The sequence below is a fragment of the Pungitius pungitius genome, chromosome 1 (genome assembly GCF_949316345.1).
Source record: "Pungitius pungitius chromosome 1, fPunPun2.1, whole genome shotgun sequence".
NCBI lineage: Eukaryota > Metazoa > Chordata > Actinopteri > Perciformes > Gasterosteidae > Pungitius > Pungitius pungitius.
Genome location: NC_084900.1, coordinates 26,991,143 through 27,003,348, shown reverse-complemented (window position 1 = coordinate 27,003,348; position 12,206 = coordinate 26,991,143). Strand labels below are relative to the sequence as shown.

At 44.7% G+C, this 12,206-nt stretch overlaps 1 protein-coding gene across 8 annotated transcripts in view; it reads left to right on the top strand.

Moving 5' to 3' along the window:
- prdm16 (PR domain containing 16) overlaps positions 1-12,206 on the top strand; it is a 153,921-nt gene that overhangs the window by 40,041 nt on the left and 101,674 nt on the right. For all 8 annotated transcript variants that reach the window (XM_062563949.1, XM_062563959.1, XM_062563955.1 and 5 more), the window contains exon 2: positions 9,175-9,641. In XM_062563949.1, coding sequence (XP_062419933.1) covers positions 9,175-9,641 — 467 coding nt within the window. The remainder of the gene's footprint in view (positions 1-9,174; positions 9,642-12,206) is intronic.

The following is a 12,206-nucleotide window of genomic DNA, read 5'->3' as shown; positions in this document are numbered from 1 at the left end:
TGTTGCTCCTCTTTTCTCTCTCCTTCTTTCTCTCACCCTCCCTCGGACGTTTCCATTTAGCCAAAGACAAAACAAGTTAATTAGATCGGAAGTGCGGGCCTATCAACGGGGAATCAGTATTCAAATCAAGGCCGTGTCTGGACACAAACAGCAGGAAGCCAAACAAGACCCCGGCGCGGCTGAATAGGAGGACAGGAGAGGGAGAGGGAGACACAGGGAGTAACCGAAAGAAAGCGAGCCCCTACTTGGGGGGCTTGCACCAGCCAACACACACACACACAGTGTTTACTTGCTGGATCAATTGTATTTCTGTGTTTACTTTCTCATGTTTGACTGTGCGCATTCACACAGTACAACTTCTCAAAGCAATCCCATTATATGACTTATACGACCACTGCAGTTGGCTTCATTTATTCTGACTTTGCACAACAACTCAGCAGAAGCAAATGAGAGCATCTGCCCGCCTTCAACACGTGTTCTGTGAGTTAAGTAAAAGGTTGAGTTAAACTTGGGGGTCATTTAAAGTGGGGCACTTCAGCTCCACAGTAAAACACAGAGAGCTAGATGACAGGTAGATGATGATTTTTACAATGCGTGGCAGTGGTTGGTGGCATGAAAATAGGTTTTATTTGTACAAACGCAAACAGGGCTGCATTTCCTGTATGTTTTACACCTTCATGTTTTAACTAATGCAAAATTCAAGCAAGCGCAGGGACGGGGGGGGGGGGGGGGGTCATACAGTAAGTCTCAACATCTTGTTTGCGACGGGAAGGAATGGGGTTTGTGAGAGTGTCATTTTAAAAGGATTTTGGTAGAAATAGTACTGCAGTGGTATAGAGGAGTCGTTCATACAGTGTTGTTAGATGAAAGAAACATTGCTGTATGTATGCACACCATAATGTTTGAACTCTTGCTTTGCATCTTTAGAGATATTGGATATATGCACAAAATACGAAACAAGAAAAAACGGATGGTTGTGTGTTTTTGGGAGTGATCTTGTTTGTCCACACGTATACTGGGAGAAGGCTTTTTCCACACACACCGGCAGATCTGGAAACTGAGGAAAGGAGAGGAAACGAGAGGAGAGGACAGGAGAGGTGGGTGGGAGGGGGAAGGTCCCATTATCTCATGTGGAGGGCCACCTGAGCTAAAGACAGCCATTTGTTCCCAAATCGACCTGTCGACCCCCGCCTAATTACCAGCCAATTATTTCCAAATGGACTACGTTCACCCCACACCCTGCTCACTTAAAGAGGGACAAAATTGCCTCTCTCTCTCTCCATCTCTCTCTCTCTCTCTCTCAATTCCCATCAGCATTCCTTTTCTCTCCTTTTCATGTTTCAACATTTTTTTTTTTTCTCGTAAGAAATCAGTTTGCACTTGTTGCAGGCTCCGCAGCCACTCCAACCAACTGGCCACTCCACCACACACACAAATATAGACACAAACGCACACGCACAGCGCGTTCTTTCTAAATGGTCTAATTATGGAAAGATTTGACACTGAGCCTGTGTGTGTGTGTTTGATTGTTGTCCTTTTCACCCACAAACATTATTATGCAGCACTCTCATCATATCTCTACAGTCTCTCTCTCTCTCTCTCTCTCTCTCTCTCCCCGTCTCTCTCTGGCACCGCTCAGTCTCAGCAGGCCGATGTGTATCGACGGGTCCGGCATGCAGGAGCCACCCGAAGGAGAAGAAGGCTGTGCCCATGTTCCCAGAATTCTTTGTGGTTTGCCTCCATTGTTCACCGCCACTTGTATACAGCATTGTCGGACTGATTGTGAGCCTCCGCTCTCCCTCGCTCTGCGGACGGCTAGAGAGCAAGCAGAGTAGAGGAGACTGAGGAGGAGGGGGGGGGGGGGGAGGAGGAGGAGGAAGGGAGCAGTGAGCATTGTGTCCCTTGCTCGCTATTCTCCGGCCTTCCCATCTGTTTCCTTCTCTTCCTTCCTGTTTCTGTGGGATAGTGAACAGATTAGTAATAGCACCGCCACAGCTCCTAATAGGGGAAGTCATGGTCGGGGAATACGATGGATCGGTTGGAGATATCATCTGGCTGGGTGGCGCGATAGTTTTGAACTCTGACACCCAGCGGCTCGCAGGCCGACTTTGATCACTGTGGCGTGGAGTTGAATTTGTGTAGTTTTCCACCTTCTGCTTTTAAATGTTGTGTTTGTAAATTCAACTTTTTCTCATCGCACGTTCATGCTCAATATGTCAGCGCTGTCAGCAGGTATGTTTAATCATTTACGTGCAGTGAGCATAATAACACCTGCAATTACTGTGCTATTTAATGGAGTAACTTTGGGACAAATGAACGATGATTAAATCGATTCAACAATCCTAATACATGTGGAATATTCAATGACTTTTCTTCAGGTGGATCCTGTTAAATGTGGAAAAGGCCCGTCCTTGCGCTTGAGAAGCTGAAATCACGTATAGTTTTTGTGTTGTTGCTTCTGACTCATTGATTCTCTAAATAGTTGTCATTGGACTATGAAATGTCGTAAAAGGAGTTGATCTCTTCAAATGGTCGTTCTTTAATTAAAAGTTCCAAAAATGATCAGTTTACGATCGGCACCAACGACAAATGCATCATCCCATATTAAAAACAAAAAATCATTTTATTTGTCTAATGATTCCAACGAAACCTGAATATATACATATATTTCTATACTGTGTATATATAATGGAAAGTGTTACATTGGTTAATGTGCCTCTGATGTGTGTGTGTGCGTTCTGCTCTTTGCGTGGCTGAGACGGAGTTTGAAGCTAAGTGGATTAGCATATCTCACATGTCAAATCCATTCACTGTGACAGCCTGATGACATGGGACCGTGTGACGGCTGCGACCCACCTGACGTCCACGGCTCAGGCCTCCCAGCAGGGGGTCTGACTCTTGGGAGGAGGGGAGGAGGGTGAGAGAGAGCGCGAGGCGGGGAGGAGTCAGGGAACGTAGTGCTCTCATCGCTCAATTCCCTCCATTTCATCTCCTCATCTTCTCCCTCCGTACCTCTCCATCCTTTCTCACTTCTGTTCTCACACCCCACCGACTCTCTAGTGCCCCCCCTCTCACCCTCCTCCTCCTACACAGTCCCGTGCCGGCATAGCCGGGCAATGCAAACACTTTTGTCAGGGTGATTAATAGCACGCTAGATTGTCGTTAATTCACTGGCTAATGACTGGAGGGAGTGGGCGAGGAGGAGAGGAGAGGAGCAGAAGGCTGGAGAGAAAAGGACTGATGTACGAGTTCAGGGGGAGAGGTGAATATCATCACCCTCCTCCCACCACCTCTGCTTACCCATCAGTACAACCTCAGACATACAGCTACTGTAAACTAGCCAGGCAAGGCAAAGACTTTGATTCATGAGCAGTGAACATGATTTCACCGACTGAAGCGTGATAGAGAATCAACGAAGGGTACTCTGTTTAATAGGTAATCAGGTCTTCCAGCATGTCACATTTTTGTATTCAAATTGATTGACCACAGAAAATGCTGCGTTTGTTCAACGGAGAGTAGAATAACATTTTATAAAGTTTGAAGCTTTTTGCAGATTTTCATCAGAATGGCTAATGATGGAGGTTATTTGAATTGAAAACAATGCTGAAAAGAATTTGACTCTATCATAATTCAAAGGTTTTACTCCACATTTAAGGTCTCAGACTACGAAATGTCTCCAATTACACATATGCACACCGGACTGCACACGAAAAGTCACACGAGCTAACCTGTCTCCTCCCTGGTTAATAAGAATGGATGGGTTCGTTGTGCGCGCCGTCTGCCTTACTGCTCCTCTGGCTGTCTTGTCTGGCCTCCTGAGAGGCTTGCTAAATGAAGCTGCAACAGAAGTGGGTGTAGACACGCACACAAGGACAGAAGTATACGCACACACACACACACTCACTCACTCAGACAAAGGGAGAGAAAGAAAGAGACACCCAGGAGCCGTGCAAATAGTTTGTTCCTAAATATAGTTTGGTTTTCATTGATTTAAGGGCAATTGTTCTCTATCAATACAATTGACTGTATTCATGAGCTCCGCTTTTAACTTCACGTGAGGTTGTCTTTCAAACTAAATTATGACCAGAGGACTTGTATTGACTTCAGTCACCTCCAGATATTGACACATCGTGGCTGATCCCCCTCGGTGACAGAAACAATCAAGTTGATTTGCAAATCATTTTACATAGTGGAGAAGATTTGACTGACTTTGCTGCAGCACATTGTGTGTGTGAGTGTTTTCAAGGGCTGCCGTCTCTGGTCCATTCCCACTGTCCCACAAAATGTCTTCCAGAAAGTACATACAAAACATATACAGCATCTGCTCTATGAAGTGATGCCTTTTAAATGATCACTGCTAAATGTTCTCTTCAGGAAGATTGGCCTTAACTTGAATAGTTGCTTTAGGTGGTCTTTATCATCAGTTTCATTTGGTTCAATCACATTTCTTGTTACTTGGTCTTTTTTCATGGTGTTCTTCTTGTGTCATTTCACCTGCCAGCCTCTCTTCTTTGTTTCATATGCAGCTCTGTTTTTGCCCTCTCCCCCCTCGCCTGACCCTCCCTTGGGGGATGTTTGCAACTCAATTTGGCAAATGTAACTCAATATTGATTATTATTAATATTTATCATGTTTGTGCACATGTTTTCTTCTGCTGCTATTAATCTGCCCTGTTAATAAATGTCTGCAGCAGCCTGGGCCCCGTGGCCCCTTGGGACCTCAGGGCCACCACACAGACACACACACACACCTGCTCTCAGCTGCAAAAGGTTGCTTGCTGTCTTCTCTTTGCCTGCAGGCTTGATTTCCGTGTACACACACACACACACACACACTCACTATTGGAGGACGGAATGCCTTCAGGCTGCTCAGCACAAATACCACATCAATACATCAGCCGCCTTGTGTCGGCACTACACACACTCACGTATATAAACACACAAATGCCCGAGTGGGATCCTTAATGAGAGGAAGTGACTAAATATTCTCAGTTTTTCCTTTTTAATATGCGTGTGTGTATTGTTGTAATATTTGAATACAACAAGAGAAAGAAGCTAAAGGAGAAACTAACAGGCAATGCATAGCTGCTCCTTGTAGACTTGTTTTAGATGCACGCTAATGTGGATTTCAGTGTTTGTGCATGGAAATATGAAGGGGGACAGTATTCCACTTTTGGTTTTCATGTCATCTTTGTCCATGCTCGCACTTAAAGTAAGTTGTTCTACCTGTAAAGACAAAAGCAGTATAAAGTGCCTCACAATAGCATACACTTTAATTTTTCAATAGAAGCAGTTAATGCTTATGGTGTAATTATTACAGCAGCAGCATGTGCAACCATGTGAGGAAATCTTTTTTTTTTTTTTAAACACCTCCCTTTCATTTGTCCTTTCTTTCATTCTATACTCCTTTCATTTTTTCCCTCCGCCTCTGCAATCCCTCTTTACCCACTCTGAAGAAGCTATGTTGTCGTTTTAAGTGTTGCCTGGAAATGTTCCCTGGTGCTTTTACAAGGGGAAGTGTGGTGTTCTTGCTCGGAGCCGCTCGCCCGTATTGTAGCTGAGCGTGCCTCCGGCGCTCGCTCATTATTTCGTACCTTCTCCCCTTAACACTTTGGCTGCTGACGTCATTTTGAATACAGTACCACCGCAGAAAAATACACCATTGTACAGTTTTTCACCTCTCTCTCTCTCTCTCACTCACTCTACCTTTGAATTGCACTTGTATAACTTTTACAGCTCCTACGCCCCTCCTGTGTTTTGGGGCGTTTTTTCGGTGTCCGGGGATCATCAAAGGCCTGCTTAATACAGGGGGGGGGGGGGTAAACAGGTACCAATATCACTCTGTTGGCCAACCATAAGCTAAGTGGTACCATATTGACGTAATATAGTGGCGCAAACATCAGATTAAGCTTTGGGCTCGAATGCCTCCCCCCGCACGTTCTTACACACACGTGTGAACATGTGCGCACAGAGCTCCCACATCAAAATGTTTGGTCATTTATTGCTCAACCAGCAATCCATTTTTCATATCTGTCATGGTCCACACGGTCTCCCTCTGCCTCTTTTTTTTCACCAGACGATCTTTCCTCCCCATATTTGGAGCCAGTGCAGAATCGTGCATAGTTTTGCCTTTTCCCTGGATACCGTCTTTTCATCAGTGGCTGGCTTTGCTTTTGAATTGAACCAGATCAATTTACAGTCAGACAAAGCTGTAGTCTCTGCGTGCGTTGGAGGGGGAAGGCAGTGAGAGAAATGGGACGTGTGTGCTTTATGATGGCCATCATTGGCACACACGTCCTATTTCCAGCTCTCTTTTCTTGTTATCTTAGCCACAGCCATGGCTCCACTGTGCTGCTTGGGCTCTAGCAAAGCATACACCTGGCTCTGGATGCTCAAGCTAGTGTTGGCTGCCATTGTGGCCCGTCGTGTGTGCAGTGCTTTCACGCCGTCTGCATCCCTTGTGTACAAGTGAAAGTGCAGGATTCTGTATTTTTCTCATGAAGGCAATATTGCTTATTCTGCAAGAAATTAATTCATCCTCATTTGACACAGTATTTCTTCTTGCAGGCAGTCACATTTCTTGCTACGTCGACAACATGGCCCAGACTAAATGCCACAAGGCACATGTGTTTGTGAGCGTCCAGGCAGACGGCAGAAAATGACTCCCGATCTCTATCTTTCTGCATTTAAGTCTTGAGTGCTGTGATTAAACACAACCACAGAACAATTTGCCTGTTGTAAGGCACTCAGATTAAACAACTGATTTTCAGCACCGTGTCGTTATTTCGCCATGGCAACGTTGATTACAACTTTATCTGCATTTCATATTTCTTTGTTTTTTATGTCCTGACTTTTGAAAATAGGATTTGTACAATTTATTTTGTTAATGGCTGATAGTACTTGGTTGCCTTGTGCAATATTTGGCCTTGAATGTTTATTTTAGAGCTTTGTCTCTATAAATGTCACATCTTCTCATTTCAACGGGACATGCCGTAATTAGGAGATATCATCTTTATCAGCTGCAACACCATGTCTTGCCAATGTATATTGCAAGCCGCTACTAAGCAAAGAGCTTCGTTTATAGCACGCATTTACAATTCATCAAATGCCTTCATGTGGCCTGCGTCCTGCTCTCAGGCAGAGCGGCCGACTTTTCCACTGGAATAACAGCCGCTGAACAAGCAGCCCATTGTAGCCGCAGCCAGCACCGGGACCCCCAAGGTGCGAATTAATGATTGACCCCTGATGTAATCAGGATAAATAGCTCCCCGTAAAAGAGAAAGAGATGGCGAGAAGACCAGAGTGAGAAAGAACAACATAAGGAGCCAGGGGGAGGAAGGCACTATCTGGCCTGGGTGTTTTTTTTTTTTTTTGAAGAAGCCCTCGGGGAGACGGACCTAACTTCTCTTTCTGCGTCTTCTGAGACCAAGAGCTAACAAGGAGCCGTCTAGAATAGCTCAGTCATCAGTTTTTCAGACTCCACAGACCTCCTCTTTTTTGTCTTCTTCTTCCTCCCCTTTTATTGTTTTCCTGCGTACTTTTCTCATCCACAACGTTTTAGGCCCCCCGCTGACACGTGTCTTAAATCTGAGAAGCGGGAGATAGAAGGAGAACTTGCCACCGGTGGCGAGTACTCTGATAATGTTCCACTTTTTTTAATGAAATTGTTGAGCTACAATTGAGAGAATTGAAATCACACAGTGCCTGGCGTATTTCTACCTCACTTTGCGGCTTCGCGTGTCTCACAAAAGAGGTTTTGTTCATTCAAAAAGTTTTTTTTTTTTTTTTCTTTCTTACTCAATTATTTGCCGTAGCAATCGCTGCATTTTTTGTGAACAGGCTCTTAAAGCCAAATTGTATTTAATAGATTTTCCAAGGCTGTCTTTCTGCTTGTCGAAATTGCTCTCAATGGGTCAAGTGTGAGAGTGGGGCAGTGAAGAGGGAAAGTGAGTCGAGAGCGAGTGTTTAACAGCCTGAAAACACTTTTGATTGTGCGGCGGGAGCAGCAGATAGCGCCGAGTTATAAAACTTTATTTGATCTGTGAAAAGTGGACGTTACTGCTAGCTCTCTTGTTCCCATGCTGAATTGCATGTCTGTTCTGAGCCCCTATGAAGCATTGATCACGGGTTATTTTCCAGTCCAAATCACTGGATGACGCGGAATCAGTAATAAAAAGGCTAGATTTTACTGCAGCAGCTTTATGTGACACGTTTCCCGGATCTGCATGGACGTCTGCCAGGCACTGAAAAGCTGTCGTCACATGCTTCCATAGCTTTACATTTCACATAAAAAAAGTACATGTCAGTTCATTTTAGCAGCGTTCACAATCCACATCTGTCATTGGGCATCTTGAGCCGCTGACAGTGTTTCCGGCCTTACCTTATTAAGCATAGACAAAGAAATGAGTTGGTAAGCACAAAAAAACCCATTGATTTGCGCTTTTTGTCCAACTTATTACTGATGCAAATCTATTTTATTAAAACACGAGAAACAAATGTTAGTCAACTTTTGTGTGACAACAAGCACATTTCCTAAACGTCGTGTTGCAGCTCCAGCTGGAATGTGGGAAGCGGTGACGAGCTTTAAGCAGGCTGGATAGAGGCTAACAGCGAGAGAAGGCTTGATTGGAACCACCCCTCCTGTAATTTTGGGCCTAGTTAGCCCGCTGATTGCCAGTCCCTGTGTTTAGATAGTAAAACTGTAGTCGTGCTTAGACTAAAGACACCAGGATCAGTCCAGAGTGGAAAAGAAGGACCCAAACAGACGAGCTGAGGATAACACAATTAAACTAGTACGCGCTGAACTGTTCTTCTGTACTTTCTTGTTAGGGTGGGATGAGTACCTTTGCTTCTATTGAATGTTGAAGTTTAAGTTAAAGAAAACACAAAAGATTTTCATTTTGAGAAAGATGATTGTCTTGGAATACTTTCAGCACTAATGTACATGTAAGAGGCATATGGGAAATGATGCGGAATAATGATCGAAATCCCACAAAATAGCACAATGAGAGGAATGGGATGTGACTTAAAGCCAAGTGTTTTTGCACCTTTTTGTACATTTTGTATTTCACGATCTCAGCAGTGGACATTTGGGTTGGTAACACGCTGACGGTGAAATGTCTCCTCCGCCCGCCCAATAACAATTGCCTCTGTATGTTTGTGTTTTGTCTCACAGATGACAGCGAACCAGTGGACAGCATGTACGACACAGAGGCCGACCTCCCGGGCTTAGCGAGCGGAGGCGGCGCCGACAGCCTCGAAGACGACACGGACGACGGCGTCGTCAACATGTCCCCGCTGCCCTCACCCACTCCTTCCCATCCAAACAACAACAACCACCACCACCTGCTGCACCCCCACATCTACGCCACCCACCACCACCACCACCTCCACAACAACAGCAACAGCAGCAGCATCGACCAGGACTTCACCACCCCCAAGGAGGGCTCGCCCTACGAGGCGCCGGTCTACATTCCCGATGACATTCCCATTCCCAGCGAACTGGAGCTGCGCGAGTCCTCCGTGCCCGGCGCCGGCCTCGGTGTTTGGGCCAAGGCCTGCATCGGCGTGGGCGAGAGGTTTGGTCTGCGCAGCCCGCTGCATCACGAGGCCACAGGCAAAGACGGCTCCTATGGATGGGAGGTAGGAACCTGCGGGGGTGTCTTACAGGGTGCTTCGGGGTCGTTAACGGTTCTCTTTTCTTTCATTTCACAATCACATTTCGCCTACTTGTGGCTCAAACTAATGTCAAATAAAATCTGAGATGAAAAGAGGGGCCGAAGCTGAAGTGGGTAAGTGAATGATCGAGCCGCTCTTCTTTCATTCACATTTCCAGCCATCACTCGCCTTTTTCATTAGAAGTAAAGATGCCCATGCAATTTGCATCCTCTGTGTGATTAAACCTCATCTTTGTATCCTTCCCAAAGCGCGCGCGCGCACACACACACACACATATATACAAATCACACTCTTTCAGATTTCCAGCATCAGAGCCATGTCAGATGGAAAAATCTGCCTGATTAGTAGAGGTATCAGCTTTTCTGGGCATCGGTCCGAGCGAGCGCACTCATTTGGTCACGCCACCCGATATGGAAAAGGAAGAAGCATGGCCCAATGCGGTGGCTGCATATTGAACTATTAATTTTCATTTCGACATGACATTAGAGGATATTGAAGTTGCTTCAGTAAGCTCATTAAAAAGGAAAAAAAAGAAACTCCCGATCTCTGTCTCCCTTTCTCATGTGCCTAATCACGGACGAAATATAGCGGCCTGTTTTTCATTTCACCGACTCCTTGACTCGTTAGAGTGACTCTTAGGGGGTCGGTCCTTCACGTAGTCTAATGTTACATTTTTGTAACAACGAATGGAGACTTTGACAAGTAAATCATTGGAGCACTATTTTAGGGAAGGGCATGATGAGCTTGAAACCTCCCGCTGATGCACACTTGTACAAGTTCATACATTTTCAGACCAACAGTCATGCAATCAGTTTCTTTTTATAAGTTCTGGCAGCATTTTGAAAATCACAGAAATTTGAGGCATTGTAAGCAAACATTTTCAATTGATTTTTAGCACGGTGAACCAAATAAATGTGTTGGACTGTGAAGGTAAAATTAATGCAAGTCAAAGAAAGCCATGAATTCGGATTTCTTAAAATCCTATTATTTTCGTAATCTGTAGGTTAAACAGGCAAAACAAAATTGTCTTTGAAGATACTGGAGAGTATACGTTTATAATCAAATTGACCTTTACGGTTGATACACAGGAGATACACAATAAAAGTATGGGGCAATTCTTTTAGTTCGTCTTCAGGGAAAAAAACGGAATATATTTAATACATTTATTGAAAGTAAATTATTTCTTAAAAACTAAAAAAGCATAGTGATGAATCCGTCTGGGTTTTGAGGAAACCCCTTATTGGCTTGAGTGTGAAGAACTCCTGGTGGTTTCCACAAAGGCCTTAATGTCTCTTTTCACCGTGGTTCCTTCACAACAGTTGTAGAAGCATGCAAGCGATTAGACCACATAGTCACACGCTATCTGGCAGTGTGCCGGGCTGAACATTTTCCTTTTTAAACTTCATATTATGTCTAGCCGTTCGGGGTGCAAAGGGGCACCTCTCCAAAAGCTACACTCTCCCCGTAGCTCTAGTGTTTTCTCTCCGTTTTCCTCCTCCTTCCTCTTTTTTCCCCAGACGCTCCAGCTAATGCATATTCATCAGCTAAGCTTTAGCTCTCGGCCTTGTGGGGGAAAAAGGCCACCTTCAGCTCTAAAGAGATGCATGTGCTCAACGAAATGTCCTGGCGAACACACGCCTCCCTGAAAAGGAATTCAGCATATTGTTTCAACAGATTTTTGACAGAGTTTGCAGTTTAACAAACCATCTGGTAAGGTACACTACAGTACGTACAGCAACACCGTCTTGATTCTACCTCAGGTTTTTGACACGCTTTTGGTCTTTTGACATTTATGAAATGAGTTTCCGAGCAATTGGTGTCAGACCAATTAGCATATTTCTGTTAGCCTGGGGTCAGTTTTGTTTACCCTAAAGGTAAAATCGGTAGCCTTTTCCTCCAAACACGTCAAAGAGGGAACAATTGATGCGTCTTTTTCTCCTTCCTCCTCTTGAATGGGTAACAAAGAGCTGATTCTGGGTAAGGCTGGAGTTTTTCTCTTAAAATATCCTGTCTGGTTTGGGGCTGCAAGACTTTGGGGGTCTCTCCTCTCGCAGACTCTTATCACAGATAGTCATAACAGTCACTCTGTTGATAGCCATCAACCGACTCCCCGAGGAGAACCGTACACCCCCTTTCACCATCTACCCCTCTACTCATCTACTGCCTCTGCTCTTAGACAAATAGACAGACACAAGTAATACTGAGTGAAGAAAGATGTTGAAAGAAAACGGAGAAAAGCAAGGATTATTTGGGATGCATCGAACAGCTCAGAAACACTGAAGGAGTCTCATGCTCCGTGAACTACACACGGCTCCATGCCAATACGGGGGTGTGTGTGTTATGATGGATAATAAGTGCAGTCAACTGAAATCTCTGGTGTAAATGTAATCACATCCAACCAACATTTTATCTCAACCTGGTTTGAAGGCAAAACCGGATTAAGTGTGCAAAACAGTAACCTGAGTAACAATGCTTCCACTTTATAAATTGTAGCCTACTATAATGCTCGTGGGGTGAAAGCCCTGTCTT